General features: G+C 47.8%; 1 protein-coding gene across 1 annotated transcript; it reads left to right on the forward strand.

Annotated features, from left to right (window-relative positions):
* Positions 1 to 4,912: 4,912 nt before the first annotated feature.
* On the forward strand, positions 4,913 to 10,805 carry LOC142045878 (chymotrypsin-C-like). The gene is made up of 7 exons (XM_075060383.1): positions 4,913 to 5,145; positions 5,245 to 5,342; positions 6,328 to 6,450; positions 7,534 to 7,670; positions 8,480 to 8,625; positions 9,677 to 9,826; positions 10,751 to 10,805. Exons 1-7 carry the CDS (start codon positions 5,002 to 5,004, stop codon positions 10,766 to 10,768), a joined length of 816 nt encoding a protein of 271 aa, XP_074916484.1. The 5' UTR covers positions 4,913 to 5,001; the 3' UTR covers positions 10,769 to 10,805.
* Positions 10,806 to 13,162: the final 2,357 nt, after the last annotated feature.

The following is a 13,162-nucleotide window of genomic DNA, read 5'->3' on the forward strand; positions in this document are numbered from 1 at the left end:
CAAGGTAAGTAATGGAAACTTCCTTAAGGGGGCCACTTAAAAATGGACTGGATAAAGCCAGGGATCCCCTGGTGCTCCCTGAAAGGGGTTGGGGTCCTGGTGCAGGAAAGGCTGAGATGCACTGAGCTAGAGAACTAGGTAGATAACTACCCTGTGCAGCCCCTTAGGTGATGTAGTAGAACATCTCCCTCTCGCATGTGTGTGTCCATGCTTGACCTTAGAAATTGACTCAGTGGAATTCTGGCCAAAGAAGAGCTTTTTCCATTGGACCATTTTAGACTCTGGATCTAGGTTCCTAAGTAAATGGATTCATAACACTTATTCCCTAATCCTCCTACTAGTGACTTGTTGATCCAGCATGGAGGCTGTTGCCCTGGGGAGCCTTAAATGAAATTTTCCTGAGCCCAAAGCCTACTTGCATACCAGCAGCCCCCTAGTAAGCAAAATCTCCATGTGGCTGTGGGTTTGTCCAGGATAGTTAAATCGCAACAGCCAGGGAATGGGAAGGAGGAATTGGCACAAACATCCGTTAAGAAACGTTTTTCTAAAACGTAACGAAATGAGCAAGTTGCCCATAAAAATCCCCTGCGGCTGCCAAGCCAAACTTCTCAGCTTCCTCTTGCCAGTAAGATTTTCAGAGAGGCCTAAAGAAAATTAGTCACTCGGCGCCAGCTGAAAATCCATGAGTAGTGGGTACCTGCCTCCCTTAGCAAAGGAGAGGGAGAAGAAAGCAGAAAGGAAACACGAACAACACAGGGAAATAGAAGGGTGCAAGGGAGACTTGGGAGAGAGGTTGAGCCGGCGTAAGAGCTGTGGGGAAAAGGGAGTGGGGAGACCACAGTAGTGAGAAACTAGATACAAGGAGATGCATGAGCCAGGTGGCGATACGAAGTGCTCTGCAGGGAGGATCCAAGATGGGGTAATTCAGTAGAGACCAATGGGGGTGATGCTGGCTATGACCCTGCTAGGTTTACTTGTGCTGGTGACAGTTTTACCACCCAGTCCTGCCATCTTCTCTCCACATCCTGATAAAGTGCAGTCAGTGCTGGTGCAATCCGTATGATGCCCAGTACCAGCTTTACAATGGCACCGGGACCACACTCAGAAGAGGGCCTGGTGCCCAGTCTGTGGCCACACCCCCTGCTCCACCTGTGGTCTGCCCTGAGGCCACTCCCCCACTCAGTCTTTCCCACCCCTGACGCCCCCACCTCCGGCTCGCTCCTCTCTGCCCCTTAGCCCCTGTGTGAGTGGTGGGCTGAGCCAAGGAGGGGTGGGGCCTCGGAGTGAAGTGGGAGGGGGGCATGGCCGCAGTCCATGTGCCAGGGCCCACAAAAGGTTAATCTAGCCCCAATGATACCATGAAGTTTTAGAAGTAGCCAACAAGCCCCTTATTAAGCAAACCATCTAAGCCAGCAGAGGTGAGCGATGTTCTGTACCAGCCTCCCACCCTGCTCCAGCCTCCCACCATGGCTAGAGGTTGCTCCAGGCTGCTTTTGCAAGCCAAGGGCATTAAGTGGGCTGCAGGTTTTGCAGCCACAAAACTCACAATAGCGTGTAGAGGGGAGGAGAGCAAACAGGCAGGCTGCAAAGACACTCCCCCACATGCCACCTAATTGCTCAGGTTCCTATTATAAGTAGCTGTGCAAGAGCTGTAAGAACTAAATTAATAGGTTTTTTTTTTTTAAGGTCAGATGGGAACATTATGCTCACCTAAGCTGACATCCTACCTAACATGGGCTGACCCGGACCTATAACTTCCATTGGCATTCAAGCACAGCTACACTAGGGTTACCACACATCCGTATTTTCTCGGACATGTCTGGCTTTTTAGTTCTTAAATCACCATCCAGGAGGAATTTTTAAATATCTAAAACAGTCCAGGAAAATACAAACATATGGGATCTGGAGCAGAGTGTGGGGGGGTGGACTGTGGATGGGGCCGATGCTCCCTGTGGAGTATCCTGTTTTTTGAATGGTCAAATATGGTAACCCTAAGCTACACAGTAAGGAGTGCCAAAACCATTCCACACATGGCATCTACTGATGTCTACAAAGCATGCCAGGGACAGTTTGCATGGGACGCTATGGGGAACTCCGTAGGAAAGGAAGCTCCATTGCGTTTTAATGTGTCAGTCAGTCCGTGGGCTACAGGGCACTCTAGGGTTTGTGCCCTCACATGGCATTAGAACACAGTACTTAGCCTCACATCCTGTTGGAGGCGCATGTTTATGACTATGAGGTTTGGCGGTAAAATTGGCTGCATCTAGGGCACCCAAGCTGCCGATTTGCTACCTGCGAGGGCTCTGGGGGAGCTGAGCAGCTGGTTACATAGTTTTCATGACACAGTTGAAAAATGTGTCCCTGAATATTTGCATATTTGTCTTTCTGTGAAACACCTGTTAGCAAACCTCCTCGCTTTCAGGGGCCTTCCAGCCAGGAGCTAAGCTACCAGTCCAGTCTGTGGGAGCTTGGCAGAATTCACGCCGATGTGTAAAAGAACTGGAGCCTCTTACAGCTGAGCTCTCTGCAAGGATCAGGCAATCCCTTCGCAATGTCTTCCTGTTGGGTCACAACCATTAAAAGGATAAAAGATTTCACCCAACACCCCCTGCCCCACTCCCTTCACCTTAGGGGGTGCTACTGCACTGAGCATGAACAGCCTCATTGCGCTAAACTAGAACTGGCCTTAGGGCATCATTCAAATCTTGACTCTAATCTGACTTTTCTTCTTTAAGTTGGGAAAACTTTCTCAATATTCCCACTTATCCCAGCATGGCCTGTTTCTGGGCTGCCTGGGAAATGGCAGTCACCCAAAGACTGGCTAGTACATACGAATGGCCATACTGGGTCAGACCAATGCTCCATCTAACCCCATATCCTGTCTTTGACACTGACCAGTACCACAGGCTTGAGACGGAATCAACAAACTAGGGCAATTTTGAGTGATTCATCCCTTGCTCTCCAGTCCCAGCTTCCCATGTCCATTACCAGCTTTTAAAACGCAGCTCACCCAAGCTATATGAGTAGCCATCCGAGGAATGGCTGCCGCAGCCCATAGACTGCTGTACTGGATGCTTTGAGAGCGTTGCCCTCAGCAAGTTTCCCAAGAAGAAAATAGATGATGCAGAAGGGCTGGAAGAGATACAAATATGACAGGTATAAATCCCCCAAGGAGGGAAAGTCGTGGTTTAGAGTGGGCTAAAGTATTATGGGATGGGCTCAAGCAATGGTAGGTAAGCAAGAAAAAGGTTCTCGCAGTAAGTGCAATTACCCTGTCGCAAACTCTTCCCAGGGAAGCAATGGACAGTGCCTGAAATATTTAAAACTAGTCTGCACAACGCTCTGGTGTTCACACTGTGGGGAACAAACCTGCATTGGCCCAGCATGAGGGGACAGACAATTTACTCCTGTAGTTCTTTACCCTCTTCTAATGTCCCTTCCCTGGCCATCAAAGATTACAGGATGAAGACCCTTGGAGGCAACCATCCATGGACAGGGAGTTACCAAGAGTTAACGCTCGTCTTATTTGCAGATGTACAATGGTTAACTTCTGAAGGTCTGGAAACACTCCTCTTGAGAAAGGAACATGTGTGAGCAGCAACCCAAAGTCAGGCTAGCAGGATGGAGAAATCTTGAAGTCAATGTCATAGGCTAGGTACTCTTGCTAAAAGTGCCATGGGGGCTTTAATGCTCAGAGGTGACCAAGATCTCAGTTCTACCACGAAATGTCTAGAGACCATCCAGAAGAAGGGCGTTCCAATGAGGATTGCAAGTGGCTCACGAGAGGCATCCAATCACCAGCTCTGAAATACTTCCGCTCCCTGGCGGGATGACTCAACTCTTCAGCTTAACAAGGAAGAGGAACTGAGCTCTCTGCAGTTCACTCTGCATGCAGCTGGTGGGTGTCACACTGCTCTCCTGCCTGCTCTGCCCACATATCATGATCTCACGGCTGAGGTTGATTCCGACATCCTTGGGCTAAACAATCCTTTTTCCCCACTGTTGTGTAATGTTTTTCCTACCTCCTGAGCCCCAGTCATGCCTGCCTTTCAGAGCTAGGACTTCAGTTCTCGCTACAAAGAGATAAATCCTGCTAGGTCGCCCATTTTAAAGGCAAGACATTGCTTTTTCTTCCAAACTACCCAGTGCATCGTGTTTGCTGAATGATAACTTGCCAAGGTTAAGAACAAATATTTATCTCACCACGTATTGGTTCTCTGCTGTGGCTAATCTCCATTCTTGGCCTCAGGTCAAACTGGTCTTACCCTATAAGTAGTCTGCAGTCCCCTTCACTCAACCTAGACCGTCACCATGTTCGGGTTTGTGTTCCTCACTTTGCTCCTGGGCTATGGTAAGTTTTTTTTGTGGCAACTCCAGACTCCTTGGATGGGAGGGAAGGGGGAGGCCCGAAATGAGTGCAGGGGCTCCCAAATGACAGCCTTGGCGACTGAAAGCCTGTCACTCACCACAAGCTGGAGCACAAAGCAAGCTTCCTGCCGGTGTGCCTCAAACCTATTCCACAGGGGCTTCTTGCAAGTTCCAGACCGGAATTCAGTTACCATGGCCCAGGCCAACCTTGGCCTCACTATAGAGACTCCAGACAGGGTGACCAGTTCACACCTGCTGCAGTATGGACACCTGTCCCTGAGAATCTGACAATTGCGCTTGAGAATGTGCCAAATTTGGGTCAGTTAACTTGGGGGATTTCCTTGGCGCAATTTACTGTCAGTGCCCACAGCATGTTGAATGCAGGATTACTATACACAGGGCTTCTCCTCTTCCTTCCTAAGTTTCCTTGGGATGTTGTGCCACATCCTTTAGTGAGCATCTCTTCTGTGGGTGCCCAGCTTGGCTTGATGAAGAACTTGCACTCAATCCAGTTACACAGGCCGACGGGGGGGGGGGCGGGGGAGTTTGGGAGGAAATAAAGCTACGTCCCCAGATGAACTTGGGACTCCATGAGCTGGTTAGCAGACAGGAGCATATGGTCAGGCCATCTGTATGAGGCTGTGGTACTTCGTAAATGCTCATCTCTCTTCCCTGCTGCATTTCCGAGCCTACAGCTGCGGCATCCCTGCCTACCCACCTTATGTGGCTCGGGTGGTCGGAGGTGAAGATGCCAATCCCCACAGCTGGCCCTGGCAGGTAAAGACGCAGCATTATTATGGCCCGAGATGGGGCTTTATTTTTTTAATCACTGGGTGAAATCCAGGCTAATGTCCTCATGATTTCGGTGACTTCCAGATTTCCCTCCAATACGATAACAGTGGCGTCTGGGCTCACACATGTGGCGGGACCCTTATTGCTACCAACTGGGTCCTCACTGCGGCCCACTGCATCAGGTAAATCAGTGGCTTTCAATCTTTCCAGCTGACTGTATCCGTTGCAGGAGTCTGATTGGTCTTGTGTACGTCAAGTTTCACCTCACGTAAAACAACTTGCTCACAAAGTCAGACACAAAGATACACAATTACTGAAAAATTTCTTAGTCTCATTTTTTACCATGTAATTATAAAAATAAATCAATTGGAATCTAAATATTGTACTCACAGTTAAGCATATAGTATACAGAGCAGTATAAACCAGTCACTGTCCGTATGAAATTTTAGTGTATACTGACTTCGCTAGTGCTTTTTATGTAGCCTGTTGCAAAACTGTACCCCCTGGAAGACCTCTGCATACCCCCAGGGGTACAGGGCCGGCTTTATGACCCACGGGGCCCTGGGGTTTGGAGGCATTTCGGTGGCAGGGAGTCCGCTCTGGGTCTTCTGCAGCACCGAAGGAACCCCTGCCGCCGAAGACCCCCAAAGCAGGGCCCCTTAGGTGCGAGGCCCTTTTCAGCATGGGGCCCGATTCCAGGAAATCAGTGGAATCGGCATAAAGCTGGCACTGCAGGGATACACGTACCCAGGGCTAAGAACTACTGAGATAAACAAATAGCCATAGTGGGTGAAAGAGGGCAGATAAGCCATGCGCACAGACTAGGAGCTGAAGTCTTTTGCTAAGGGAATGGGCTCAGAGCCCTTGAACAGGAAGTCCAAGTGTTTAGTGCAGAAAAGCAACCAGGTGAGAAAAGATGTGGGAGGGGACCAAGAGTGAGAATACGTAACTCATGCTAAGGGCGTGTGGGGCTTTGCCTTCATCTGGTGCCTGATCCACACTGAGGCTAATAACTGTCCAGTAATGGAGTGAGTTCCTGAGCTTTCATTGATGGCATTGTCACAGCTAGGACGATAATGCCAGGCCTAGCAGATAAGCTGGGAATTTAGAGGCAATCAAGAGAGGTTTAAGTTTAACCACGTTTTCTCCATCCGTTTGTTCCTATAGCAGCAGCAGAACATACCGAGTTCTACTGGGGAAACAAAACCTGGAGGTCGAGGAACCTGGCTCTGTGGCTGCTGCTGTGGAGAAGATCATTGTCCATGAGAGATGGAACTCCTTCCTGATCGCGTAAATCCGCTAAAGCCCCAGGGTGTTGATGTGGTGGGGGGGGGCTCTGTCTCTCTTTCAGCAATTCTGCTGTCAAAGCTTAGCTCAAATCAGCCAGTTCTGGCTCTATTTCACTGATTGCACCCAAAGCCACTTGGGTTAACATATGCCCCTGCAATAAGGAAAGTTGCTATTCAGATGGGCCAGTCGTTGTAAAGAGAATTATTGAGTAGTATTACCAATCCTCATTCTCCCACCACCGCCCCAAATACACTGCCGGCCTATCGCTGCTTTGATCTGGAGTCACATGATGTATTTCCTTTGGGAAGCTGAGGAGTGGGCGGGGGAGATTTTTGGTTGCATTCGCTTTCTGACTGGTTGCCGTGCGAGATGAGATTTGGTGACGTAGATCTCGGGAAGGATTGCTTTTGTAATGGAATGTTGCACTTCAAGTGAAATCAATTCAATCAAATTCAGAAGACAGACTGGGCTAAGGCAAAAACACCTCAGCAGTTGTTTTATGGCTACGTTGGCTGTCCGTGGGTTTTTTTGTTTTTGTTTTTGACTGGCTCAGATATTACACTTGGTTTATTCTCATAACTCAAGTTTAAAGTATTTGCAGACTAAGCCATACACTTAATATGTGCAAAAAAGCGGTTGGTAAAATTCTCAGAAAGGTTCAAGTGACTTAGGCACCTGGATCTCACTGAAAGTCAAGGGGACACAGGTCATTTTTGAAAATAGGACTTAAGCTGTTCTGTGGGTCTGCCTTCCACACCAAGGATCGTAGAATCACAGAATATCAGGGTTGGAAGGGACCTCAGGAGGTATATAGTCCAACTCCCTGCTCAAAGCAGGACCAATCCAACTAAATCATCAGGATTGAGCCATCATATTAAACATAGATATCCAGCAGTTAGAAATGAGAAAAGGAAGGCAAGGAAGGTTGTTAGTGAGTCCATTCTCTCTCGAGCATGGACAGAACAAGAAATTGAACATCTTACTTAGCTAGAAAAGAAATGAGGGTCTCAGAGGGTCTCTCAAGAGCCCCAGTGTTTCCCAGCTGGGTTTAAACTTCCCCTCCCAATCTGATTTTGATTTCAGCAATGATATTGCCCTGATCAAGCTGGCTGAGCCTGTGGAAGTGAGCGAGATGATCCAGCCAGCCTGCCTGCCTGCAAGCGGCGCCATCCTGCCGCAAGACTTCCCCTGCTACATCACCGGATGGGGACGCCTCTGGAGTGAGTAGAGCATCTTCTCCTACAGCCGTGGAGCCCCGCTCCTCGGATGTGGACCAATACCAATAGACTCCAGTCTTTGCTGAGTGTTACTCCAGGCTACCTGTTTTAACAATGAGCCTTCTCTGCAAGTTTCCCATGTCACTGGTCCCGCTCTGACCCACCATGGCCATTGGCCCCCTCACAAGGCTAAGATTTGGAACAACCCATGCATTGTGAAAGGCTAGAGTGAGCACAGGCTGGTTCAGTGGAGGTCAAAGCCTGGGGAACTGGTGCAGGTGGCCAGAAAGATTGGAATTGTTCTGCTAGAGCGAATAGGGCACAGTGCCTCCAAGCTGACTGAGCTCCTGAACCAGAAACCCAAGGATGTCTCAGCTTGGGTTTCTCTTGGAACCAGACTGGATCTCAGACTCCCAGGAGAGCTAAGAAATCATAGAGGTTAGGGGTGGAAGAGACTTAGGAAGAAAGTTACTAGTTTACCTGCTTGACAATGCAGCATTGTTCCCTACTGTATGTTTCCAGTCCTTTGCCCAGTCTAGTCTTCTCTGATTAACATCTTAAATTTACCTTTACTCCATTTCTTCCCATAATGCTTTTACACACCCTCGGTGATTCTTCTCCTTCCTTTGCTGTTTGCATCCTTCATATATTGGTATCTTGTGTGGTCACCAATAGCCAGTCAATCTGATGTTTCCATTTGCTGAATAACTTCACGTGTGTAGAAGACAGCTCCTGACCTGGCTTCTCACTTGTGTAAAACGCTTCTAATGGTTCTTTTTCTTTTTTTTTTTGTGATGCACTCTATTCACCAGCCGACGGCCCCATCTCTGATGATCTCCAGCAGGCATTGCTGCCTGTGGTGGACCATGCCACTTGCAGTCGGTGGGACTGGTGGGGCTTCAGAGTCAGGAAAACCATGGTCTGTGCCGGAGGAGATGGAGTCGTTTCTGGATGCAATGTAAGTCTTCCCAGCACAGTAATGCTGCATCCTTTCTCATCACCTCCCAAGGAAGGTGAGCAAATCCAATTGGCAGGAACTGGGGCATGTGCTGATGGGTTCAAAGCTGCATCTCAGTGGCTCTTAGAGACTCTCTAGCTATGAAAATTAAATGAAGAAAGCCCTCCAGATAATGACCTCGAAGTGAGACTTGGCACCTCTGATATTTGCTGACAAGCTGAGTGAGTTTTGTGGCACAGCTGAGCTGTCCATGTATCAAGTTTGGACTACAGTGCTCCCTGGAGTTACAGGTTCAAACCTAAGCAGGGATCAAGTCACCCCTCAAGCCAAGTTATTTACTTCTTTTGGGGGGGTGGATAGGGAGCAGATTGAAATCAACCTTACAAACCAATGTCCTTTTTGGTCCATGCAAATTAATTAAAGGTCCCATAGTACTTTTCGTAAGATCCCAGTGTCTCTTCTAACTGCTGAACAGGAAGAGCTAATCTGGCTATTCCAGAGTGGCTGCATTTCACTGGTGATTGATGTATGCTGTTGACAAAGCAGAACACAAATGTAAAAGCTTTATCCACTTCATGGCTGGGCACAAGGCCCATCCTCTGAACTAAAGCAGCTGTTACAGGTTAGAACTGAAGTGCATGGGTGGAGAAGAAGTCTGAAGGGGCTCGCCTCACCCCTATCTGAACATTAGCCTCTTATTCTCATGCAGACGCTAATTCACCCACTTCTGATAGAACAAGTTGGCCACACACCCAAGTCAAAGCTATTGGTTATTTCCTACGCCGAGTATAGAGAAAAATGGTAGTATCCTATGTACAACTCCAGGTCATATACTGACTTTTTGAACAGTGACCACAGTACAGTGTGAAGACACTCTGAATTGTCTTCAAGAGTTTGAAGAAATCCAGGGCACTAGACAAAAAAAAAAAAGGTCAGAAATTCTCTCTATATCCTCCCAAAGTCTTAATACTAAGAAAATCAGCCAAGCCTTATCCCTGAGCCAGAAGCACTGTTACTATAACAAAAGTTTCTCTGTTTTATGTTGTGTCAGGGAGATTCTGGAGGCCCACTGAACTGCTATGGTGCTGATGCTTGGGAAGTACATGGCATTGTAAGCTTTGGGTCTGGGCTGAGCTGCAACACTCTTAAGAAGCCAACTGTCTTCACCCGGGTGTCTGCCTACATTGACTGGATAAATGAGGTAGGTGTCGGCCCATTAAAGCAAAGCATCAGGTGCTTAACTAGGTTTCTGCACACTTACGTGAAATGATTACCGGCTGACCCATCCCAGAACTTCTATCTCTGTTTCCTTTTCAGTCAGTTCTAGCTGATTAAATCAAATGTACAGGCCTGCACCAAACCTCTCAGATTCTGGGGAAGTTTGGAGCAGGATCGCAACTAGACAATATTTGGTCCTGCCATGGGGGTAGGGGGCTGGACTCGATGACCTCTCAAGGTCCCTTCCAATCCTAGAATCTATGAATCTATGAACAGCGTTGGGCCATCCTTGGTGCCATCTCTACACAGCAAATGGTTTTGCTGCTATCCTACAAAAATGAGGCGTTCTTGTGTCCTCAGCCATTACATAGGGGTTGAAGTAAGTAGCCAGAGCACCAAGGACCTTCCACTGACTTTACTGGGATTTCAGTGAGAGCTATTAGGTAATTGGCAACTCTGAAAGTCCAGCCATTTATTTAGGCTCTAGCTTTGAGCCTCCTGGCCTAGAAACAGTCTACAGTGCTGTAAATGCCACTAGGAGAGCAGGCAACCCAGAGAGACTTAACTCAGTATCGAGGGTTTGCCTCAGATGCGGACATTACTTTCGAGGATGGTGGTCAGCTGTTAGGACACTCTTTGACATTTATAAAGAAATCTCCCAGTTTTATGACCAGCTTGTTGCATATGTATAAATCTAATTGGGTACCCAGGACTTCGGGCCCATCTGTTTCAATTTGCCACAGTATACATTACGCTCCTCCAGTAGGAGAGAGTGATTGATGCTTCAGAGTGGGTTTGTAAATAAGAACTTACTTTAGTGGGAAACATTTAGTCTGGTTTAGTGTGAAACTGTAACTTATTTTTGAAAAAATGATTAATGCTGCTTCTTTTCTTTGCCCGTCACCAGAAAATAAACCTCAACTGAAGAGTCCAGCTCATTTCATTGATTGTAAATCCCAGGAAACCCTAATAAATGGTCTCATCATAATGTTCCTTGGTCCAGAGGCTGCTTGAAATGTGTCTGATTCATGGATGCTTATTTACAGTAAATACACACAGTGCCAGTGACTTCAGTTAAGTTACACTGGTTGAGGATAATAAATTGAGATATACCTATCTCATAGAGCTGGAAGGGACCCTGAAGCGTTATCAAGTCCAGCCCCTGCCTTCACTAGCAGGACCAAGTACTGATTTTTGCCCCAGATCCCTAAGTGGCCCCCTGAAGGGCTGAACTCACAACCCTGCGTTTAGCAGGCCAATGTTCAAACCACTGAACTATCCCTCCCCCTGTCTTTTCCCAGGTGTTCTTATACAGGGGAGAAAATACCTGAGACTCAACTATGGAATCATGTGAATATCAATAGGCAAGAGTTGAAAGCAGATGGTTGTCCTTACTACGCTATCACTGCAGCAGAACCTAGAGTTCTCAGTGCTGTTCCACCAGGCACTGTCCAAACACACAACAGAGATATGGTCTGTACCTCCAACAGCCAATTGCTAAAGGATTGGTGAGCCCAGGCTGGGCTAAAAACAAGGGGTATCAGCTCAGCAGCGAAATGATCAAAGCTATTCTGGCATCTGTACATAAAGCTGTACTGAAAGGTACATTGCTTTGATTTCGGATGCTGATACATTCACTTATACAACGGCATTATCTCGCCGGTGATGCATCCCAAATCAGCAAGCCCACAAAACTGCATCAGTTGCACATGACCAGGCTTGGCTCTTTGTAGAGTGTAACTATAAAGTATCCCCTGTCTTACTGGTCAGTAACTTCAGGCTCCATTGAACCAGTAGAAGACATTTCTCTCTGGGGCAGAGGGAAGCCCGTTCACCCATACCTTTACGGGCCTATGCTTGCAAAACCGCATAGCACATTCCTGTGGCCTCATTTCCCCACAACCACTCAAAGGAAGATTTTTGTTATGCACAAGCAGCAAAGCAAAGGAGGGGGGAAGGTGTTGGTCCTACCTGGGATCACTCTCTGCCTGAACCTTTCATTTTCACATTGAAAGAGATGTTTGGATGCCCCCTGATGCTTTGATAGCTCATGCAGTAGAACTGTCTGAGGGAACACAGGGCTAAAATGACAAGTTACTGTCTCCGTTAACACCACCGGTCTGATGTGACTGGGACATGCAGTGCTGGACATCCCCAACCATGGGGGGAGGAGAGGCAAAGCGATGGAGCCCCTCCCTGCTGGCTGCTGTGCACCCTGCCACAGTTCAGGGCAACTGCAGCTGCATTCCCCCTCAGTGGGCTCCCCAGCCATCAGCTCGCTTGGGCGGAAACCTGCATCTTTCCCATTTCTGACCGGGATATTTCCAGGCTGCACTGTTCTCTGCCTACATTGTAGTATCCCCAGCAAGCCAGACTGTCTAACCCAGCCAGCATCTGCCCTTTGCTTTCTCTCCAGAGGCTACTAACAGGGTAATGACCCAGAGTTAAGTTACCCCGCAGCCCTTTCTAAGCAAGCACATTTATTCTTAAGGTGAAAGCATTACAGGGAAATAATTAAAAACAATAAAAGAACCTACACGCCTGCTAATAAGCTTACTGGAAATCAGCTCCTAATGCCAACGGGCGCTGGCAGGAGTCAGTCCTTCAAACTCTATGCACAGTTTTCTCCTGGGGCTACAAGTTCACAACTGCTTTAGCTCAGAACAAGAAGAACCATGCATAGATTTTGTTTTTCCTCTATAAGGCCTGGGTCTTTGCTCTTGTCCTCATGTAACAGGCGATCAGCAGACAAAGGTCCTTTCCTCAGGGCATAACTTCAGAAGGCTGGGCTTTTGCATAAGTGGGAAGGAGAGGTGGTTGTACATTTGCATTCACCTCTCCCCTCTCCCCCCCCCCCGATGTTCTGGGAAGCCCACTTAAATTTGTTTGTCCTAAAAGTTCATTCTTTTCTGGCACATTGTTTCAAATAGTCCTGTGTGGCTCAAAACATATGCCAGGGTTGACACTGGTCACCTCGCGCTGCTAGAGAAGTTGTGTACAATGCCACAATAAGACATAAACTTTGCATTTCTAATGGCTGCCAGAGCTACTTAACCTTAATTCTATAAGGATTTTCCTGGATGATGCAGGAAATTGCCCTGTTGTGTAGGGGAGTAGCTAGGGGATTAATACAGGCCTAGATCCGCCAGATCCAATCCTCCCCTGACCTACTCCTTCAAAAACACCTGTGTGTTGTGGAAGGGCTCATGGCTTTGCAGAATCCCTCTGTGGGCTCCTGGAATTCTTCCCCACCTGTCCGTGGGCAGTGGAATGGTACCTGGTTGACTGCAATCAGGGCTCTCTGCACTATTTTTTTAAG

The sequence above is a fragment of the Chelonoidis abingdonii genome, chromosome 23 (assembly GCF_003597395.2).
Source record: "Chelonoidis abingdonii isolate Lonesome George chromosome 23, CheloAbing_2.0, whole genome shotgun sequence".
Classification (NCBI taxonomy): domain Eukaryota; kingdom Metazoa; phylum Chordata; order Testudines; family Testudinidae; genus Chelonoidis; species Chelonoidis abingdonii.